Source organism: Anarrhichthys ocellatus, unplaced genomic scaffold, assembly GCF_004355925.1.
Source record: "Anarrhichthys ocellatus isolate YVR2014 unplaced genomic scaffold, GSC_Weel_1.0 scaffold36, whole genome shotgun sequence".
NCBI lineage: Eukaryota > Metazoa > Chordata > Actinopteri > Perciformes > Anarhichadidae > Anarrhichthys > Anarrhichthys ocellatus.
The window spans coordinates 4230057-4254764 of record NW_022280066.1 but is presented as its reverse complement, the minus strand read 5'-3'; the positions used below and the strand labels follow the sequence as shown (position 1 = coordinate 4254764).

General features: G+C 38.7%; 1 protein-coding gene across 1 annotated transcript; it reads right to left on the bottom strand.

Moving 5' to 3' along the window:
* Nucleotides 1–842: 842 nt before the first annotated feature.
* Nucleotides 843–23863, bottom strand: tpo (thyroid peroxidase). Its single transcript, XM_031866730.1, has 15 exons — nt 23773–23863; nt 22629–22713; nt 22361–22521; nt 21932–22061; nt 20781–20910; nt 18643–19134; nt 12903–13161; nt 11652–11822; nt 10330–10567; nt 9959–10167; nt 9668–9841; nt 2362–2377; nt 2021–2084; nt 1689–1808; nt 843–1043 (listed from the first exon to the last, which is right to left on the bottom strand). The coding sequence occupies exons 1-15, from the start codon at nt 23861–23863 to the stop codon at nt 843–845; spliced, it is 2541 nt and encodes an 846-aa protein (XP_031722590.1).
* Nucleotides 23864–24708: the final 845 nt, after the last annotated feature.

Sequence of the window (24708 nt, the reverse complement as noted above, 5' to 3'; positions counted from 1 at the left end):
ATTTGCAAAAATTGAGAAATGTCCAAGATTTCTTTTCAGCCACTCTGCACTTCCATTCACATTTTGTGTGCATCCAGGTTCTGTGAATGTTTTAATAAGATAAACTGGTCAAAAATATTTCATGCAAACAAGGTGAATTGTGAGTGGTATATTCTCATTCTATTTTGAAAAATCTGCTACAGAGTTTTTAATATGCATGCAATTCTGATTGTTAATTTCTGATTCACAGAGGAACTTCTTCTTTGTTTGTCCCTTATATTAAATACAGTTTGATTCATTTTCTGACACATTTAGCACATGTTCTCATCCTTTTACCTGGTAAGTTCTTTCTTGATAGGTAGGCTTGAATGAAGTGTGAATAGATTAGTTTTCCCTTCACTCTTCGAGATGTCTCCAGCTCATCGCTCATAGCCTCAATCCTTGAAAAGAAATATTCATTATTGTTTTTCTTACAACAACAAAAATGTAGCTCGTGAGTCATCAGACAGGAACAATAACAACAATGTCAACAAGTTTACAGGAAAGGAAATATTTTCACTTCTTTACCTTTTTTGCCTGTTTTGCTGTCAGAGTTTGTCATAAAATGTATGAGCTAATCTGCTAATGTGCACATTTTTTTTCGATTCAAGATCTACAGGACTTTCTTTATTGTTACTCACTACTCAAATTCTTCATAACCTGTTCCCACCAACCTTCATTTCAAAATGCCGGGTGTGCAACAACTATATTTCCTTCTTTCAAGGGTTACCCAACGTCATTGTCATGTATTATTTTGTTAACAACAATCAAGTTAATTTTCTAGCGTTCATTTGTATGCATCAGTAAAATGGAATTGGATTTACTTACAATTCTTGGAAAGAACTGCAGCTGAAGGTCTGACTGCTCAGCTGGACCAGGAAGTTTTCGTCAACATGGGGCAGAAGAGGAGCCAGCTTTACCGAGAACCACAGTCTGATGAATCCTGAGTCACTTTGGTTTCCCAGACGTAGACTGTCCAGGACACCAAATATATCCAGAACGTTGAATCCAGACTCATTGGTGCTCTGTTATGAAAAGAAAAGTTGAAATAAATCATTGACTGGAGCGGTATGTGTCATATGTTTTTAATTTAACATCTTTTGAATGTTAACAGCTATGAGAAATTCAAAATTGTACATTTTTAACTAAATGGGCGTCCTAACACTAACTCCAACCAAAGTTAATCATATTTAATTATGCTGTCAAAAACCTTGTTCACATTTTAATCTAAGGAAGTCTTAAATGTAAACACAGCTAGGCATATATTTTCAATCATGAATAACTGACAAAATGCAGATATTTCCATCCAAATCTTGCATATCTTACTTGTGAATGTGAGAATAATATGAATACATGTGTTTACAAATGTGGTCTTTGCACTTAACCAGGTGAAATGTGATGCCATGACAGCTACATAATAGTTCCATAGTTCTTAAATGATGGTCCTGCTTTAGATTTAGAATATTTTGACAATTATGACAAATTGCATTCACTACTGTAGCCTCCATACATCATTGTAGGGCAGACATTTGCTGGTACTAGATTGTTAGTATCTGCTTCCAAGGGAATGAGTTGAATGTTTTAATCTCTCACCATCCACATCAAAATAACAAAATACATGTTATAAATATTTGAAAAAGATACAAAAAGAAGTAGAGAAATGTATATACCAGGTCAAAGAAGACTTTTAAAGTGGACTCCACAAACTCTCTGAGGTTTTCTTCCAACTGTGCATTGTTGCCCGTCTTACAGAATAGCTCCCCTGCCAGTGTGTCCACTGCAGCCGATATCTAGAGGGAACACAGATAGATGTATTTGTAATACACAGCAACATGGGAAGATGTCAAGCAGGGATTAATGTTGTCAAGTGAACACAAGGGGGTGCACTATATCAACACTTCTTGGTGGTGACTTTCAAAAGTTACACAGATTATTGGGAAGTTCCTATTGTGTTTATGGGACATTGTGAATTTACCACTAATGTGAATTCTGAAAGACTTACTCTGCGGCTGGCATTTAGTGGATTTACCGCGTGGCAAGTTTCCTGGTAACCATCATTCGGATTGCTTTTAGAGAAAAATAAAATGGTGAAACAAAAATTAACATTACATTAAACATTAATAAATTATTGTTGAAATGATATTCCTGGTGAACAGTGGTGTGTTAATGCGTCCAGTTTTATTTAAAATTTGCATACTGACCTGTTTTCAGATGTCCCTGGACCTGGCCCTACATATATCAAAACATATATGATTACATAGTAAAAGTAACAACTGTGTGATTACACTCTAAGTACATAATTCATTTCACAATTACGAATTAATCAAAACATTTTCTCCTTACCTGATGTCACATTTGCCTGAAATACAAAATGGAAGCATATTTATATATTTGGTATGTTGTACAGATGAGACATATAAAACTGAGTATTACATTTAGCGCTACAATGAAATACAAGCAAATTGACTTACACTTGAAGAGACCAATGTTGATATCCATGCTGAGGGAATTAAAGAAAAAACATTTGTAGTTTAAATATTTATCATGTGTACTGGCAATAAAGTGAATGATCCTTATCCAAATATTTGTATAGAATAAAAGAGAGTGACACTTACCGATCCCGACAAATGACAGTAGCAGAACTTTCGGCCAAGTTCTTTGGCTACCCATGGTTGAGAACAGTGTTCGGCTCACCTTTTTATTTGGTACACCTTAACTGATCTTCAATGTATTTAACTGGCATTTGATAAGAAGAAGAATACAAGAAAATAATGTGAAATCCTTTTTGATCAGAGGCATGTGCATCCCTTTGCTTGTTTGAATGCCTGCTTTGAAAGAAAAAAAAAGTGCTTTCTAATACGAACAATTTTGCTGAATTTCAATAAGCTCGAAAGTCACTTTTAAGCTCACACATCACTGAAATTCTGAGTAATATTAAGAAATTGATGTGTTTTAGCTGATTGCACCACCATCCAATAACAACATCTATATGGTTAAAATTATTTTTCATTCAAGTTTCCTGGAATAAACAGTTTTACCAATGCTTAAACAATAAAAAAAGAAAGTAAGATAAGCCAGAGGAAGATGTACGGCAGGGTTAGCTCACCTCTCTTTCTCCTTTTCCTCGTCAGACAAGTTTGAGGATTACAATTTGAAGGGAAGCAGTTATATATTGGGTGGAGCAACAAAAACATTAGATATGAATCATGCATATCATGCTCAGAATGTTCTGTAGAAAACAATAGAGTAAAAGCTTGTCACTCAGTTTTATAATTAGACAATCACATAGCCCAACACATTGCACAACACAATACACAGAGTTTATAGGCTTTTTATTATTGCTGTTAATGAAAAAGCTTATGGATAAAAGTAAATTAACGTTTAGGCAATTATTTCTTGGTGAGGGAAAAGTGGTGGTCACTGTTAAGGTTAAAGGAAAGACCACCTTCATTATATTCATTCAAATACTACATTTTAAATTAGCCCAGTTATAGGGCTAGGAAGCCCCTCACATTGGCTTGCTCTTCACAAATGTTTTACATAAACAACTGCCACTTTTTATTATGCCTACAGTCTATTTTCTCCCAACATATACATATTAGTGTAGTGTATTCCTATTAAAATGCTTCGGAGTCCACAGTGGCAGGCTAATAAAACATAGACACCAAAGGAGAACTGCAGCTGCTGTTCTGCTGCTTACTTGCTGCCAAAGGTACAGTCACACCTATAGTCACCTTCGTGTTCGAGGTCACGCATGTGACAAGAGCACACTGATTGATCTGCAGGCCTTTGCTGTCTTGGAACTGAGAAGCATCTGATTCAGCTGCATTGTGTCCTTTTTATACAGTTGAATGGGCAAAGAAGCCAATTCAAAGCAGTGAATGCAAATGCATCCGTCATAAGTACAAACGTACACCTGAATCATCTCTGTGTGCCTTTTTGTTCATTCAACACTCCTGCACAGGGAACATTTACTTTTGATCTTTTAGGATTCCCTGCATCAGTGAATTACAGTTTCTCCTCAGTCGAGGAGAGTGTGAGTCAGCTTTGTATTGGTGCGCAGTATGTGTATATTCAAGCATCAATTTAGTCATTTTCTAAATAAGTCCAGAGATGAATTCAAGTCCCCATACAGGCACATGTAGCTGCACTTTAGTAATTCATTCATTGAAAGGCAACTCAGCTTATCATGCATTCATGCCTCCAGAGCAGCGCTGAGAATTCTTAAATTCTGTAAAGAAGAAATCTGCCCTAACCTAATGTGAACCTAATAGTTCAGCAGCGTGTCATAGTGATTTGTTATTTTTAACAGAGCTTTAGAACAGCATGTACAGGTACTACCATGACACTAGTTCATGAGCAATAATAGACGTCACATTTAGTGTATCAGGTAACTGAACACAATGCGAACCTACCAGTCAACAGTGGCAACACTTACATTCCTCTTTGGCATGACCTTATTGGAACTATTGTGTATGAGACACACCTAAAAGCAAAAACTGCAGTCAGACCAGAACATCATGAACATCAGTGAGAATAAAAAAAAACAGGATTTCCCAATCATAGAAATGAAAACTTACTTTCACATATTATAAAAGTCTAAGGAGCTACTCATTTTAAAGCTATTATAAAACATCCAATTCTAAAAGATACACATTTACATTGTTCTTTTTAGAAGACAATTACACTTGACAGCTACTGGATAGTTACTAGTTACTTTAACACGTTCCCCCCTCAAGAATGAATACAAAACATAGCTTACAAAATATGAAGCATTGGCATGATGAAAATTTGCTCAAGCTCAAGCATTTCTAACATTAAAATGCCTGCATTTAATCCATCAACAGTATTAATCTGCCTGTAATGGAGTAGTTTTAAATTGTGTTATTACTACTTTTACTTAAATACTTCTTCCTATGATTACTTTGTGTACAGGTATCCACAAAATGGTCGTATCTATTTAGGAAAAAATGGTCTAGGCCCACCCCATAACAATACTATAAAACAGGGGTGTGGCACAACATTGTGGGACCTAGAAAGGTTTTTAGCAAGTTGTGCATACATTGACATAGCCTCATATGATATTATATGAATCTTGAGATTAAGATGAATCCATTGGTGCCAAACATGTCAGGCTAGTTAGGGGCTAAATAATGCTTTACCTCAAGGTCCGCGACCCCTCCGTGTGAATGATTGGTTGTGTAATAACAGCAGCATTTGAAGACAAGCAGAGGGTTGGACACTCTGTCCGCCTTTGTAAGGCTGAAACATCAGACAACATTTTTTTTTATTTTTATAAAAAGATTAGTCTCTCCACCTATTTATTCAGCCAATTTTAATTTAGTTATGGCACTTAGAAATAAAAACGATCGCAAACAAAAGGAGCATTGGCATTTCGGAACACGTGCCCCTTCAGAGTAGGGCCGATTGCGTGGAAGTGCTGATGGCAGCGTTGTCAAAAACCGCTCATTGCTCATTGAATCCAGGGAGGTGAGGAAGAGTTCGGTTTTAACGTTAGTATATGTAGCATTCAGCAGCAAAAGTGAACTGCAGTCAACAAGCCGCGGCCTGTAAAGATCCTCTGCGGACGAGATGCTTGACTCAGTTCGCAGAGCACTAAAACACCGCCACCGCTGCTGCACAGAGCAATTTCACTTTCGTTAATTCAGTTAATTAATATTGGACATGTCGTATGTCCAAAGTTCGACAATGCGCGCCACTGATTCTCCAGCAATACACTCTGCAAGTGTAAAGTATATCCAATGGACAGGTTTGCAACACATACTCTCTCCCAAATCGTCAAATACCGACCATAGACTGTACCAAAAACATTTTTTGTACCAGACTGTAAACACAATTATTCCTACTGTTAAGTTGGGTATTTTAACACGGGGTTTATGGAGATTCACTCACATTCAAAGAACTGCAGTTTGTTAGTCATGTAAGTAACAACCCAACCAACTCTGCCACTTTGGGCCACACCAAGATGACTCATTACTTTTCAGAGGCTTAGTACTGGTAGAATGCCAAAAGTAGAAGCACTACAGTGGAGCCTTGACATTACCAAGATCCTTAACCAAAGCATCACATATGCACCTGTACAAACACATGCACACAAAGGGAATACCACATGAACTAGGAGGTGCCCCGACATTCTTACTCTCCAGCATTTCTGTGTAAGGTTGGTCGCATTCCACCTTAACTTTCATTTTCCAGGACTTTACCTTTGTGTTTTCATTTCTTGGCTTTAGATTTTTTTCATGAGGATACACATACATACGTATATATGATTATTTCCATGAGAACATACTGTAGATGACTCTAAAATGAAGCCATTTGGGGACCCCGTGGTGCTATTATGCGTACACAAGTTGTGACTTTGTATCTTGACACACTGGGCTGTTTCTGGATATGAAAGAAAGATTCTCCAATAATTCCACCCCTGAACATTATAGAATCAAAGTTTCTGTTTGAGTGTGTATGAGTATAGCTGGAATTGGATACAAGAGGAATTGGCTGTTACAGTGAAGACACGCTGGAAGGGAGCGAATCACAAGGCATCATCTCCACCACTTCTCGCTCATCATAAATTGTCACCTGATTAAAAGGGTGTTACCAAAACCAGCTTTAAAGCGCATGGGAAAATACCTTGAGAACAGATGAATGATAGGTGGGACAAAATACTCGGAGATCCTAAAAGCCTTGAAGCATCCATGTCCTTTACCTTATATACCTCATATCCCTGGTTATAGAAGTAAACTTTGATCAAGAAAGTTGGCCTGCATGTGACATCCATCATAACACGAGGCCTACACCGAGTAGAAGGCTTTGTGCTCCGATTGTTATTCGGGGATTTCATTACATATTGTCATAATTATTATTTTTTTATTTTACTAATAATTTTCTATTATGGTCTAATGTTCTATTTATTACGGGGGCGACCGTGGCTCACTGGGTTAAGAGGGTTGTTTGGTAACTGCAGGGTCAACGGTTTGATCCTTGACTGGGACGTGTCACGTGTCGAAGTGTCCCTGAGCAAGACTCTGAACCCCTAACGGCTCCCCGGGCACCTGTCATTGGCAGCCCACTGCTCCCTATATACAGGGATGGGTCAAATGCAGAGACAAATTTCCCCTTCTGGGATCATAGTATAATAAATTTAATTAAATTATTAATTTCCAAACTTGATTACAAGGCCCGATTTAGCATTGTCTTTTCTCATCAATTTACGTGTCAGTTGAATTTGAACTGCAAGGCAGTCCAGGAAGTGAAGCATGTTCTCACCAGTCTTTGTGTGTATTCATAGCAGGTGGCATGTATGAATCATTTCCAAGCAGAAAGGTATTTTATTATGGTGACAGGTGTTTAACAGCTCATGTCACTGCAACTTTCTCAGCCATATCTGTTCTGAAGTAAAACAAAATATACTGCACAATATTTAATGTATGAGAACTTTCATGTTATGGTGATTTAGTCATTTGGAGATGTTATTGCGGATTGTTAGATGTTGTTTTCTAAAGCTGATATCCACAAATCATAGAAAAGAATATTGCCTTGTTCAGAGCAGTAAAAGCTGAGTCATTTTGAATGAAACCTCATACATGTGTGATAAGAAAGCTTGACGAAAAAGTGTTTTGATTTACAGTTTAGTGTATATATCTTTATTGAACAAAATTCAATTTACTGCAATTAATTAGAGACCGTAATAGTCTACCAAATGTAAAACAGGTTATAACATAATAGCAGCTTTCATAAAAAAAAATCATCATCTTAATTAAATAAAGTTTGATTGAGTGTCAAATTCCATTTTTCAAAAAAACATACTGCGAATCAACAAAATCATGAAATATAGAAGAAAGAGAACAAGGATTGCAATGATTCCCTGAGCGTGGTTATAAAACTATGAAGCATTTCTGTATCTGCTGCACTGTCAACACGTTAGTGATGATTCCCTGCAAAAACAAAAACAAGACATTATGGTCATTTTAGCAACATTTCAATGTTACCTGGCATAATAATGATGTCAGCAACCATGCCATACACAAACATCTGTCTCACCTCTGTCTCTAAAGCCTATTTCTTGACACACTGACACAATTTACTTCAAAAAGCTGACGTATGCTGAACTACTGATGATATATACACAGCATACAGTATACTGTATAAGATGTTTTCTACTGTCACACTGCCAAAGGAAGGAACATATTTAACTACAGTCCTCCCTATCTAATGACATTTTCACCCTCGGTCACATGCATTAAGATATTCGCTGTTTATGATTTAGTATTGACTTGTGTAATGGGGAATATTCAGTAACAGTGCAGTGACACCTGCTACATTGTTTGTGACTTTCTTGACTAACTTACCTTAAATAATGACAGATATATGAGAATCATCATTGATAAGTTATCCGTCAAAATGTTTATGATAGCCCCGTCTACTGGTTAGTGTTGCTAGGAAAGCCCTTGAATCCAAGCAAACAATGATGACATATTGAAGATCTGCCTGTATTTCTCAATGACATCAATGATAATCAATCACCAATAACAATGCCTTAGACAAATACCCAGGAAGCAAATTCTCCGGTTCTGAAAAGTGAAGCCAATGCGCAAGCGTCTTAAACTTGCATTGTCTCTCATGGCCATCAAAAGAAGTCAGATTGTATAGACGTCTATGAGAAAATGACTCTACTTCTCACTTGATTTATTACCTCAGTAAACATTGTAAACATGTAGTTATGGTCTTAAGCGCTAGTTTCATATCTTCTTAAATACAGCATGATGTTCATTTAGTATATTATGGTCCATTCAGAGTCAAATAGGTGATAAAGCAGGGTATGCTTTGGGCGTGGCTATCTTGTGATTGACCTGTCGCTACCACGGCATTGTCCAGTCTGGTAGTTGTCCATCTTCTCATAATATAACTTTAACCCTTTCACAGGGGATTTTTAATAATTATTTATTAATAATATTAGTCAGCATTTGTTTGTAGCTTCTGGTTGCAAAAAAAACTAGATTTGCGACGGCGAAAGACCGTGATGGACAAAATGCTGAACTCGAGGCTTCAAAACTGCAGTCCACAAACCACTGGGTGAAGTGATGGTGACTGAGTCTACTTCTTATGTACATACAGTCAATGAATACAACATGAAATGAAATCTCATAACTACATATGTATCTTCGTATCACTGATAGATAACCACATTTTGATTCCTGCAAGGACTTTCATACCACACTGATATAAATGGCTGCTTGAAAGGTGATTAAACCCATTCACAACCGTTTGTCTAGATGAAAAGATGTTCAAATCACAAATCAGCCCTTTTCCCTTTATATTTCCCTTTGGAACATTTCCCCTTTTCCAACACTACCAGCAGATAGCAGTAAAGCTCCAGTCAGACAAGAGCAGTACAGTACAGCATGTCCAAAGATAGATATTTGCTGGATTATGTCTGTGATTTATAACTAAATCCTTCCGAAACTGAACTGTATGAGTTTCAATCCGCAGCAGTTCATACAATCAGGATATGATATTTACCAGCTGACAGTGGAATCTCAATTTCATTTTAAACTACTCCACACAGGCATCACGACATGTCATCACAAACTAATGTCATGAAACACATCCATGGCAAACATAGTTAACGCACCTGTACATTGTGGGGGTTGAACACTCCATTGATTTCCCTCGCAAACTATTGCAGCGGCACCCTTTAACTTGAAACCATGGTAACAGGAGTACAGAGCGACCAGTTTGCCATTTGAAGAGGACAAAATAAAATCCCCATTCTTTATCGTTCCTGGAATGCCACACTGTTCTAAGTCTGGAATTGAGAGATAAAAAGGTTTTTTATGTTAATGTGAGAAATAAAATTCGATGGAATGTGTATGATTTTTCAAGTATTAGGACGAGGAGTAACACGGCTGTTTCTCAAGCTCACCTTGGCTCTTTTCCTCTTGCCAAGCTTCCAAATTAGTCGATGGCACATGATCACAAGAGATGTAATCATGGGGGTATTTCATGAACCTGAAAGAATCAGGCAGGACCTCTCTTATGTCGCTGTTGTCACAGATGATCCGAGACAGAGAACCTTTTAAGAGCTCAGCTTTCTGTAGCTGGCTGAACATACCTTCAGCCTCCCACCAAAACCTGACAAATAAAAACAGTTGATCTCTCCATTTTAAACAAACATTTCAATAAATAAACGTCTTAAAAAGTAGATAAAGAAATTTACTTTAAAATGTGCAATTGTGGTTTGGTACATAACATTAATACGTAGCTTTTTTGTTAATCAAGTAAATATGAATGTACCTATCGCCATCACGCAGAGCTTTCATCTGCTTTCCAATCAGGCAAGCAAAGAGGGGACCAGTTCTTGAGCCCGGCAACATGTTTTCAACAAGCCCTCCAAGCCATACGTCGATATTTTCAGGATGTTTGTATATTTGTGCTATCTTCTCTGCAACCCTGTAGTCTCTTACAACCTCTTTGAATCCATCCATTGTCTTAATGCGCCCCAGTCCGCAGAATGATCTCCAATCATTGTATCCTGAAAATGAATTTCAGCACAATATAAAAGTTAGCATATCGCATTTGCATTTTTCTTTCTTGTTGAGAGATACGCTAGAGGATCGATACCACTATCCAATACCCGTGTGATGAATATAAAGCAAAAGTCTGGAGAGGGTTCGCTTAACTGGTTTACAGTTTAACAGTTTTTTTAATGTATCAGTAGTGATGCAGCAGAATCAGAGATGACGCCTTTTTTCATTTTATGCATTCTTTGTCTAAACCTGGCGCCTACATTACCTACAATGCAACTCGGCCGCCAACAAGGAGATTTGGATGTGTATTAGTAGCAGCTAATGTAGCCTCGAGGTGCTAGCCTCAAGCAGATATGAGGAGCGGGCTACAGAGGGGTCTGGTAGACTCACCACAAACACAAAGATTTTTCAAACTTGTTTCTTCAGGCCCAACCAATGTCAACTCAAGAGACATCACTAGAGGAAAGTTATAAGACTTCACACATCTCCCACTGGAGACCCAGAAGGCTTTATACAACTTTTTTTCACATATACAGTAGGCCTAGTAGGCTGCTCCCCAAGACCTGTAAACGGACTTTGAGGTGTGAAATCGGTTAGGGTTCCCCCAAAGTCACGCTACGCTTATCGCCTTGTTTTATATTTAGGGAACAGATGAAAGTGCTATCCGTCTTCTTTTGTAATTTTCACAAAGAAAGTGAATATGTGCATCTGCCAAAGTGTGAAACAATTCTGTGAAATGGTTCAGTAAAATGGTTGTGGGTTGAGGTCTAGAAAGCAATTTGTGGCAGGATGCCAACCCCCTTGTTAGCGAAATGACCAAACTCATCACTGTAAATCATCACTGTAAAGAACCAGGAAGAAGCAAATTGCATATCAAGCTGCTGAAAGGACTTGACATTGTCAACCAAGCAAGTGAATATTTCCTCTAAACATCATCTTGTCTATGAATGGTTTGACAGAGAGTGGGACAAAGGAAATGACAAAGGAACTGGTCTTTAATCTCTCAGGATTAACCTGGGCATTGCTTGATGATTGTCACTCTGATTTGTCAGGCTTAGCTGCATGGCAATGATCCAGCGCAGCACTTACCTGGTAGGGCGTGATCTCGTCCTCTCTGCAGGTTCAGTGAGGCCAGATCCATGGACTGTGGCACATTCAAAACTACCAGCCTCTCTGTTAGCTCCTCTGTCAACAGCATGTTTGCGCTACCAGCTGATGCTGCAGTTCCAAATGCACCTCTCAGGGATGGTTCAATTCCCCCTGGAGACAATAACAGCACTGCTTATTTTTTCATAGTCATGATAAGATATAGTGCTTCCCTGTGCAATGCAGGAATACTCTGAGTGAACATCAGATAACACATTTCCTGTTAACATTTCCTTTTTGGACTTCAAAACTAAGAGATCATGTGACTTGATGTCACTAAACTGCAAACAGCATGCTCACTTTTACTTGGCTGTAATCCCTTATCCCATACATACAAGAAAAACAGAATGTATATGCTTGGTGAGGACAGTCGTTTTCCGAACTGTACTGTTTGCTTTCTTTCCGCCGTTCAGAAAAAAAGGTTTGTATATATCCCTCCTAAGCTTGGATTTTATGCTTCCCCTGGGCTCACTGGTGTCCAACAATTTCATTTGAGCAAACAGGATGAGTGGACTGCTGAGGATGAATACTCTGTTTATCATAACAACACATAGTTTCATAAAAGGACCAGACGAGGTGAAAAGACTACTGAACACATCCCTCTGCTTTATTGCAGCAAGGTAAAAACTTGAGTTCAGCAGAAGCTCATAGCGGTGTAAAATGACTCTGTAGATATATACTCTGTACACGTATGCACATATTGATTGCCACAATGTAAGTTGTTCTGCTGCGTCTCTGCAGCAGAGTTGATGAGCGCAAAGTTAGCCGAGGCTCATAAACAGAATGGTTACAATGACAAGAAGTGAGGTTGAAAAATTTCTTTTTTTCGCTAGCTGTAAGCCTTTAACTGTGCATCTCCTTTATATGAGAGATAATTTACTATCTTGCACATAAGTATGAAATAAGTAATGACTAAGTAAAATAATGATATTTAATGGAAAAGGTCCTGGCAGTGTGTCAGATGGATTATTGCACCTTGTGCAATGAGTCTCGAGGGAGCACAGTGTCCTGCACATGTCTTTTCGCCGGTCTACCTCAAACTAGTCCCCTGAATTGCATGCAAGTAATTATTACACTTACACAGACAGTCATGCTGAACAAAGTCATGCTCAAGCTGACCTAAATAGAGTATAGTTTAGTGTGCTTGTAGGATACATTATTAGTTCCAATAGGCAGCTTCATAAGTGTTCTGACCTTCTTTGACTATTCTCCATGGACTGAAGAAAGCGCTACGCAGCCTCAAGTCGCCAAAGTGTTCGTGCTTCTGGAAGCTCTCGTTCAGCCTCCTATGGATGGGAGAGATGGTAGCGTGGCCGAACCTGAATGCAGCGGTGGCAAACACATTGGAGGCAGAGGGGTCTGCAGTTGGATCATATCCCCGATAGGGTCCAATGTAATAATCAAAAGCCTCCTGGCCAATGATTTTTGGAACATAATCTCTCATGGTTATGATCTGGGAGTCATAAAAGAGAAGGGGGGGGGGGGATTGCAAAGAAGAAAAAAATAATCTTTTAGATAGTCATGAAAGAAAATCTCAAATCTGAGGATAACGTGCATCTCAAGAATTCTATGAAGCCACAAGAGATTAGATGAGAATATAACTTAACAAATTAATACAACATGTACCACTCGGAAATTATTAACAACATTTTGTGAAATGCTGAAAGTTGTTCCCATAGGATTCCCTGTGAGATGAGTATTTGTGTAATGTCCTATGCTTGGACAAATGATTGCACATTTGTTCCCTCACAGTTCACCGCAGAGAATTCCATCCGTCCTCATCATTATTTATAAATGCCTCAGTTCACCACCTGAATCTTAACACATGTCACACAAATGCATAGGCATGCACACCTGCACTTGCACAGATGCAAACACACACACACACACATTAGTGGGATCACATGTGGTGTCGTAGCTTCCTATGCAAAATGGAGCGGTGAACCAGACACAATTTACTTTTTTGTTGCTTTAGTGATACTAATGAAACAACATCTGCCTTTAGTGTAAAGGCAGATGTTGAAGATGAACTTGTTAAGGCAAGAATGATGACATCGACCGGATAATTTAAGTTAATGAGCTGAATTGACTCACTGAATAGCAAGAGTCTCAGACTTCAGTCTTGCTGAAATAGGTTTGAGAGCAGACTTAAAGGGATAGTTTTGGTGTTTTCAAGGTGGGTTGTGTGACATACTTATCCTTCGTCAATATACAGTAGATGTCAGTTAGCCCCCAATTGGAGACAGGAGCAGACAGGAATCACCGCGCAGAAGCAAAGCAATGTACTACTGTCGGTTAGTTTGCTTGTGTTATTGTGTGACTTTGGAAAAATCCTAAATAACCATTTAAAACACCAAATTCACCCAATAACACAAACAAACGAACCGATCAAGGCAGCAATAGACCAGCAACTCATGTGTTCTGCGAGGTAAAATTACTATTATTTTTTCAAAGTAGGTGGCTTTGTAGAGAGCATGGACAACCGCTTCAGTTCAACATCAGAACAAGCTGTGTGAAGGCAAGTTAAAGCTGTGAAAATATCATAAATACAGCATACAGTTAAACTGAGATTGATTTTTTTTAGGTGCTAAAATACGTGTTGCATCTGACCACATGCTTACTGCTTCTGTAGGTATACTATGGACGAGTACCTTATACAACCCCACTTAAACACCCCGAACTATCCTTTAAATTCTTTACACTAATACAAGTCCCACACCTTTAAAAACAAAATGAAATGTTGTATATTATTTTGCATTAGTGAAATGCAAGCAGCATTCTGCACAAACTGAAGCTGAGCCACAACATGTCAACTGTGACAAGCAAACACAGCTTAGACTGACAGTCCTAAGCCACAGTCCTGGAGATAACTCTGGTCCCTTTTGAGGAGCAGTCACCAGACTGCAATGTCAGTCCTTCCGACTCTTTTTCCTTCACGACTTATAGTTCGGGATCATCCAGTCAGCCATGCAATGGTGAAAAGTAACAAAGAAATATTTACTCAAATATTGTACAACTTTTAAGTTATTGTACTTTACTTGAGTATGTTCATTCTATGCTGCTTACATTTTAAACATGAATATAGAGGCAAACAACTATTTAGCTGTGTAAATACATAGCGGACTAATGTCTACCTGATAGAGAGCATTACTATTTTCAATGCTTTTAGAGCATTTTTTCGTGCATGTGAGCGTGCCCCACTGGCTAGCTCATGGTCGCCGCTCTCATTTGGCGGTTAAAGCTGATAACGCCGTCCCGACTGACAGCGTGTCATTGTGGGAGAGTAGTAACCACCATCCGGTTTCCCCTCAGGTAACCACTGTTAGCTCTGTCAGCACTGCAGTAGTTTGTGTTTGTGCTGTGGGCATCGTTAGCTGCGAGAGGCCAGCCATGTTGAGAGCAGTCGAGAGGCATTCGAAATACTCCCAATATCGGCTCTTGCACCTTTAAGTGCATTCAAAAAAGGGTACTGTCTATTTGTTTATTATGCCATATCCAGTGATAAAAGCAAGCAGGAGGGAAGGGAAGATCCACCAATACATTCTTGCAAAAATGGAAGTTTGGTGTCTGACATAGAAATACAGTAAAAGGTGAATGTACAGCAAATCCCTTAATTTAAACAGGTACACATCTACTAAAATCCAAACATTGGTTATGTTTCATTTCCTGCCTAATTACATACCCTTGGCCTGGAAGTGTTTTCCTTTTTGTACGTAATTACTGCCATATGTCAATGCATTAAAACAGTGCTTTCACAGTGACTTGTCAAGAATAATGCTGTATGAAAATGGCATCTTGCATTACATTCGCCCTGTGTGAGCCTGTTTTCTGGGAACAGCTGTCTCAGGATTTAAATGGGGGGGCTTGGTGAGAGCTGTTGGGATTCAACCATATGGACTGACAAGACACAACAATGAGCTGAAAGCTGCTGAGAGCTGAAAAGGGCTGCAGAGTTGGATTGTTTTTATTTACTAAGTGGGAGTGGATAACTAGCAAACTTTTCTCATTACAGGCAGACATATCAACATAAATACTAAAGTATGATACAGTAACACAACAACGCTACATTAAGCATTGATTTATGTCTTAATGATCTAACATTTTGTTATGTTTATGAATTAACAGCAGTGGGGGGGTTTGTTATTGCTTGGCATAACATGAGATGGCTTTCTGATCGGCACCCATCATCAATGGTAGATGGATTATACTGGTCATGCTGTTAATGCTGGTTTATTGAATTAATGGCGGATTGCAACCATCTGCAACTTCTGTGCCAAGTGCATAGAAGAACTACAGTGAAAGGCCGTATCTAGAGCCTGTGTTTGGTTTGTCCGTTCTGGGCTACAGTAGAAACATGGCGGTGCAACATATGCAGATGTGAACAACTCATTCTAAGGTGACAAAAACAATTCTTATTTTCAGGTCATTATAAACCATAGAAAACATAATTATTATATTTAATTTCTGCCAATAGATCCCCCTAAATTTTACACATTGGTCCTGTAAAAAAGCATGTACTTGTCCCAAAATATAAGGGTAGGGTAAGGTGTAAGATGAGGGCAAAAAGTGCATCAGAAGCAAAAAAAAGATTATGCCTGCTATGCTTGTAGTTCAATAATTAAATACCATTTAATCACATTATCATAACTTAGTGGTTTAAAAAAGGACAATTATAGCATTCTGTTGCTTCTCTAAATTAGCTTGTTGCTCTGAGCAGCATCCAACAAATAGAGCTGACTCGTCCAAATCTGTTAATGAAATAGTATGGCTTAATGCAAGACCCTTTACTGTGCTATGCACATTTTATAATCGCATATCACTTTCACATATAGCGTCACTGAATCTAATTCCACAAAAACTGCATTCTCTACCTCAATTTACAGTAATCTGAAATGCAGTGTTACAATTTGTTGTCTAAATCTAGTTCTCCAGTCTGCTTTTTGTAATGGCAATTCCTGTGTTACTGTAATACTGTGTGTCAGAAGAATGTCATTTCCATATGCAAGTGCCAGGCACAGCCACACGGTGCCCTGTTCTGTAGCTGACTCTGTCCTTTACCCACCGAGTGGAGGGGGAAGAGTAAGAGATAACAGTGTAACAAAATGGAAGATTTGATTATGAAAAGGCGAGGAGCTTAAGTGCTCCATTAATTCTTCATCTCGACTTTGATATTTATTTAGGTATAAGGTTCCAGTCTGCTGGTTTGCAGGCTAGTTGGGCCAGATAGTGCCCCACATTTCCCTCCACCTCCAATACAGGGATTTTCCAAGCTGGGAATGGTTATAGGTACAGTATGTAAATCCTCTCCCTGCCTTTTATACTTCATCTTCACAAATGATTTAAAGAACCCATCCACCTTAGACCCATCTCTTTTTAATGCTGTAAATCTCTTTCCTCTGGCATTGTCCCTGGGTCACCTGAAAATAGCGGTTGTTAATCCACTGCTGTGGTCAAATGTCAAACCCCCAAAAGTCTGATAGAATACAGATTTATTTTCCCTCTGCTCAGAAAAGCTTCCGAAACTTTACAGCCTAGCGCCACGGTCCCCTCGTCCCCTTCACTAGACGCAAGGAACGTTTTCCATTGGAAAAATGTTTTCCTGTATAGAGTGTACAGAATTTACGCAACATGTCCTTCACCTGAAATAATGCCCAGGCATACAGCTAATATCAATATTGCATCGCTACAAGCAACTGCAAAAAGCAACGTCACTTAGCAACAAACACACAGAGACAACAGTAAGGTGACACAGCAATCCTTTGTGCTCATGAGTGTTTTCTTTGCACAAAGACTGTGCAAATGATTAAGGATTATGACTTGCCAATCTTCCACACGTTGTTTTCTTTCTGCCGGGCTGTGATGGCTGCCCTGCCCTGCTTAAAGAAATGTGTGTAGGGTTTGCACTGCGCAAAGCAGAGGCGCATTAGCTGCACTCTCTCGTTCAAATGGATACCAGCTCAGAATAACACACCATTCAAAGGCACAAATTAGAAACCACTGAGGGAGTTGTTTCTGATTTTAAAAAAGAAAAGAAAAAGAAATGATAAGGGGGGAAAAAAGCAATGGTTGATATATAACACAAAGTCGACACAGGAATAGAATATTGTTAGCAGTGCAGCACAGGATGTGATCACGCACAGTATGTATCACATACTGAAAATGATGCTGAGAGAGGGGTGAAAGTGAACTAAACTAAGTTAATGGCAGTAAAACCAAAACAATGACCTGAAAGACACTTATACCCTCCGTACAGCTATGGGGTGATACTTCTCTTTAGGTTTGTCACTACGAGCGACCCCTTTCACATCCAAGTAGTCCACTAGTTGCAATACAATCCTACTGTTAAAAAATGTACGTTTGGCTGGAGTCATTGGGCCAAGCAGCTTCATTCAACATATCTTTCCCTATGTTCTATTGTAAGTCCATGGCAGCAGTTAAACTAAATTTCCTGCTTCTTTGTAAACAATCAGACCTCTGTTTGGACTGACAGACTGTGATTGACAGCGCCACGTTCGACTGAACCAACTCAAAAAGGTGGTCCAAAAATATGTGCATTGTTTTTGTCAGTTGCTGAAAAATTGGTATGATGATCAGTGCAGCTTTGGCACTCCTGCAGCAATGTATTCTACGTCCAATAGGAGAGAGAGAGCAACTGTTTTAGAATATCTGAGGTAACAATGTGATCCCTTCAGTAGCTTCTCTGCAGCTTTTGATCAGACCATATGATCTTCCTCGATAGATGCCCACTTGTCATAGAAATAGTAGATGGTTTAATTTCCATTTTTCCTGAACACTTTAAGTACTTCTCATCCATGTTCTACTTCTTTTAAATGTGTTAACTTGTGTCAACATTTATTAATTATTTTCAGTTCTATCAGCTAAAAGAGTTTGTTATTTTGGTATGCTGAAACAATTTCAGTTACTGGTCACATACCTGATGCAGAGCTCCAATAATCTTGCGAGTTTCTTGGTAAATAGTCTCCGGGCTCCAGTGAGCATTCATGTGTTTCAGTTCCTCTGCAATCCGATTGTGTTCCCTGAGCCACAGTGTATGCAAACAGATCAGGGGCAGACCCTCATTAATCCGACTGTCCCCGGCACTGAAACACTCCACCCTCTCCCCGTGCAGATTCTGTAGGCAGGCTGATGGAAGAGCGGTCACGAATGGAAGGTAGGGTCTTCCCTTGGGATCCCTGAATTGGTCGTTGACAGCAAGTTTCCCATTGAGGCCTGTGAGGTCACGGAGGATGCCCTCCAGCCTTGGAGTGTGGCCATACACAACCGAGGCATCAATGAACGACGTGATGGCATTCATCTGTTGTCGCTGCAGAGCTTGTCGAATATCAGAGCCACGATTGACCAAGCAGGCTGCTGTGGAGCGATGAAAGGGCATGCAGCGTTGTGCACCAGTGATAGAATTACCTGTCTGTGGAAAACAAAACATTTCTTTATTGCAAGCTGCTACAACAGCATCTTGAACTACTTCTCGTCTATCAATCAAATGTATTGGTTTTGTGATTGTAGAATTTCAAAAGAATAAATCGACAAGTTAATTTGCTTTCTTGCCGACTTAGACTGACTCCGTTCTGCTGTCACTTTAACATGAGACTCAAGCCGGTAGGGGGGACAGCTGGACTGGTCCATACAAAGGTAACGAAATTTAAATCCCAACACCCTTAAAGAGAGAGGGGCTAGTAGCTACTTGTTACCTTGCTTTTACGGCGACAAATGTGAACACAGTTCCAGCAGAGGAAGAAAACCGGCTTCCATCTAATCACAAGGATGCATGGAGGTAACAAGTACTCGCCAATCACAGCACAGTAGGGCGGGACAAGGCGGAAATGATGCTTATGTGCAACTATTGTGACTATTTCTTGGTCGAGAGCAGTGAATTCCTGGAGTCTCCACTGGTTGTGTGGTGAAGTCAGGAAATCCAGGAAGACATCCTTTCTTCTAATCTAAGCTAAACAGTTCTGGCTTGAGCTTCATATTGAACGGACAATTATGAGAGTGGTATCAATCTTCTCATCTAACTTTCAACAAGAGAGCGACTAAGACTACTTCACAAAATGTAAAAATATTCCTTTAAAATACAGGATTGTAACCACAGAGCAAGCAAGATACAGTACAGGAAAGCAAAACGTCCAAAGACTGTTTTCATGTACCTTAATGGGAAAGCATGGATGCACATTTTGACATGTGTTGGAACAGTCCAGCCCAGTCCAAAGACCAGCGTTCCCTTTGCTTTGAGGGGTAAAGGTTACGTCATGGTCGATGTACTGGCCCCACTCCACCAGCAGGTGAGAATAGACATCATCTGTATGTTTAGTAGAGCTCCTTATTATTTCCTGGCTGACTTCCCATGGCTGTTAACACAGGATGATTTGTTATTTTGGATGACAGTGAGAACTGCTTTTTTTTTAACAGTGTGTAATTGCATTTTGCCCCAGCCATCTCTGCGGTGGCTTGCCATTTATTATTTAGTCATTGATGATTATTGTGTCCCAGTCAGGGGTGACGATGGATGATAGCTTTGTTGTTTGTGTGAACGAGTTCATTCTTTAATTCATTAAGTTATGTTATTAATAGATGAATGTCTTTAGCTCAGCAAAGGGGCTGTGATATGTGTCTTTCATATCTTAATTTATCCAACCCAAAGCGGTTTAGCAACTGATTAAAAAAGAGTTATGCAATACATAAAATATCCAAGATATTTGTTCAAGTCAAATATCTTGTAAATTCAAGGCAAATATCAGACTAACAGTTTCATCTGCTGTAGAAAACAAGAAATAATATTTATGACTGTAAACCAACGTATTTCCATCTATGGAAATAGTGTATTTTAATACACAGTCAACAATATTCAAATGAAACCGTAATCTGTGTCATCTCACATACACACACACACGCGTCTGCTGTTCCTAAATTGCTGTGGACTTTATCTGCTGTAAAACAGGTTAGGAAAATAAATGGAAAGCTACATTAACTTGGGTTTTGCAGGGTGAGCTCGCTTCATTTCTAATTTCACCGCCAAGACTTTTGTGTCCGTCGGACCAGCATTTTGTAGATTACCGGGGGAAGTTGGAATCCATTATGGAGCCGTCCTCGGTTCCAACCCTTGGGTTCTCTCTCTCCGTCTTCGTATTTAGCTGGAAGCCACCTGACCAAGGGAGTGTTGGCTGCTCCCCAGAGAGGATTTTGCCTAAGAAAAAGAATCGTGAAGCATGTCGAAAAATACTTACATTTGTTTTATTCATTTGTTTTCCTCACAAAGGTCATCAAGAGTTTAGGATACTAGTTTCACCGATATACTAGAGTGCATCAGCTTACTGATTTATGAACATGTTTATTTGCTCTTAGAACAGGTTCGTTGATTTTTGAAGATGGAGGAAACATTTGTTGTGGTTATATTTGAATAGACATGCCTCTGATCATTGTGGAGTTTTTTTCTGTATTAAACTACAACAATGATCTTTGTCCAACCTTAACCTGTAGTTGCTAAGAGCAGAAACTATGAAAAAACAAATGAAGTGAACATTTCACTGTAAACTCAATATGAACATTTTACAACTTGCCAGATACATCACAACAATGTTTGCTCATCATGTTGATTAAGAAGATAACCCAGACGGCATTGTGTTTTCTCCAAAACATATTTGCTGTTGCAAATGAGTATAAAAATGTAATTTCCAGGAGAAAAGGTCGGGTAGAAGCAGAATATAGAGGAGCTACAGACGTTAATTATGAAATCAATGAAATCAGACAATGAAATACTAATTTCATTTGGCATTTGAATGCAAATCATGTATGACACAATCAAATTGAATTCAAGGTTTTCTTTTATTTTGATGACGATGTGAAAATGCTCAAATTTAAATAAAATAAGAAAAATCCACAGACATATGTTTCCTGTACACCTTAGTGTGGCTTTGCTGCAATAAACATTAAAGGTCAACTTGTCATTTGCATTTTTAATCAAGACGGAGGTGTGACAGCTGTTGGGATTAGCAACATTTTTCCTCCCGTCACTTATCAGAAGTTCCTTCATCAATGTTAAACCGATGCAAATTTTTTAATTTTCTTTACAAAATATTGCATTTACTTTGAATCTACGCCCATAAAGATTCTGCTGGCAGTATTTGTTCTTGGACCGTCTCGTTTACTCCACAACAGTATAGTCCTGGTTCTTTGACTCATCGAAAGGTAAGAGGTCAGTTGGCTACCTGTTATTACAGAGGCCAGATACGGAGCGGTACTTGTTGAGATGACTTTGCAGACAGATGGCTGGATGCGTTACAGGAGGACATTTCGACAGCTCCGCTATCCGCTCCACGTCCTCCCAGGAAAGCAGCTCTAGCATTGTGACATGACAACGTTAACACAAAGACTAATGGAACTTTATCTTGCTAACCTTTGGAGCATATCAAACCTGAAAGGACACGCCCTTCTTTAGTATTTAATGACATTTTTACAATCTTTGACAATCCATTAGTTTAAATTGTGTTTTGGTGGACAATTAAACTGGTAAGAGTAGTGGCAGTGGATCAATTAGAAATGTTGGTAGTTTTACGGTTGCTTTGGTGTCCAACTGGCTCTAAAGGTTTCTTTCAAGGTGAGATTCTCTGGATTAAATAACAACAAAGCAATTCTACCTGGTGCCGTGACATCCCTTCTATATCTCTGTCTCGCTGTGTTCTTTAGGACTTGTAGAGTTGTTTGAAAGACCTCTGCAGCTCGGGAAATCTCCAGGGTCTCAGGCTCGGTTTTCCGAAGCAATGAAAACACATGCGTGGAAGACAAGGGGGAGCTTCGTCTGAGCACAGGAGTGTCGAAGGATAAGCTTTGGTTTATTGTGTTTTATTTTTGGTACAGTATGAAGAGAGACAGAAAAGGTGATAACTCGTGTGATAAGTTCAATACCGTTGTCTAGAGTGGAGTGCGGCTTCATGTACAATTTGAAGGCTTTCTTGATGCGAGGAGATAAGCAGTTCTCTGACAGTTGTGGCTGCAAGATATACAGTATCGTAACAGGACAGCATGGAAATCTGTGACTAGAATATCATCTGTAAAAAGAGGTGGAAGGTAAACATTTACACAAGTACAGTGCCTAAAATACAACTTTGAGATCCTGGTACTTTTTGATCTATTTTGCTCCATTGCCTGCTTCTAATCCACATTTTTTAAAAAAATGTTGAATTTATTTTCCTTCACCAGTTTATGATTTTTGCTTACATTCAAAAACACATTGGACAATAAAAGTAAATGTATTGTTATATATTAGACCAGTTACTCCAAACCATTTTGTCTTAGGACCCCTTATTATGTCCTTTGTTATACGTCATTTACAAGTTCATGAGTCGTTCCTACGATGGTTTCATTTAAAAAATCTGTTTCAGGCTCAATTTCACTAAAAACGAAAGGAGCACAAATTGTGTTTTTTCATCCTTGCCCTGAGTACTTGGTTTGAGTATTTATAATACATTTTGCTAATACTTCTGTACTTTTATATAAGCATGAAGATTATCATGGAATATCTTTACCTTGTTGTAGACTATCAATACTTTCCAGTACAGGATCTGAGTATTTATTCCACTTCTGACAACAGCATATTGAATGCTACATGTGCTATATTTTAAGTGTCGACATATTTGAAGCATCAACAATTCAATACACAAAACAAGTGGGAGTTCCCCAGATTTATATGCAGCATTTTCACATGTATGCCACGTTGTTAGATTTGGTAGTAAATAGGCTTACTTGCTTTAAAGCTAAACAGACATACAATAGAAGAAGAACATGACGTCTTCACAGCTAATGCTGTTTTTTGTTTTACGAGATATATATTGAAAAAAAAAAGTTCGATGAGACTATGACTATGCTGCTTCCATGGCTATATCTCAGAGTAGGCTAATAACCAAATACGGTTTCAAATGTTAGTATTTAAACAATATTTTGTATTGCTTGTTTTTTTATTACATCTTCCAATCTTTTATTTCAACCACAATGACAGATGATCTGAGATGAAAAAACATTTAAGCAAAAAAACATACCAAAAGTTACTTACAGTTTAAATGCCTGGATTCATCAGTCGAACCCCTCAGGAGAGTGATGCAGAGCAACATAATGAGGAAAATTAAATAAAAATGACGAGCCATTTGTAGTTGGCAGTTTACAATTGAAGAGTGAAATATTTTCACATTATCAGTAAAGACTTATCGTAGTGCTCTGTGCCCTGTCAGACCTGTCCTTATATATTCAGATAAAGCAGGGAGCCTTTGCAAAGGTTAAGTAGGCTGAACCACCCCCACTAAAGTAACTCAGACATTCACTGTTTCTCTTGTCCATGGTTGACTGGTTTGAAAAAAGATCTTAGCCACTTGGATTTTTGGTAGGACCAGCAACTCTATGTAACGGTTCCAGATAAAATATGGATAAATTGCATAATGTGTGGCCAATTTTGTTTGCAAACAAGTGTCTTATCTGTCCATATGCAATGTAGCAAATTAAGGTGTAATTAAGAAGGGAATTTTCAGCAAAAATTTTACATTTCACTGACAATAAAGGATAAAAGAGGTAACCGTTATTACCGTTATTTGGAAATTGTAAGTAGCCGAGCCTACAAAATGCCTACAATATTTTGACAAAGATAGGACTTAAAATTGTCAAACTGTAAAACAAAATATGAATCCAATTCTTTTTTACGTCACGTGGCTGTTAAAGTACATGACATATACAGTATTTCTTCAGGTTTGTGCTATAACGCACAAACCTTATTTACTTGTTAAAAAAAAAACTAACAGAATCATTTCCTTTCACGTTCTTTAAGTCAAGTTCTGGCAAACCCTAAAGAAGGTGAAAGGACTAAATGTTCGAGTTACAATAGCTCTCAGCTTGTTTCCTCATTACTGGGACGTCATCCTGGTGTTCTGTTCTCAGGGTTGTACATTTCACTCTGTGAAGAGTTACTGAAGTAGAAACAAACCTCTCTGAGCAAGTAAAC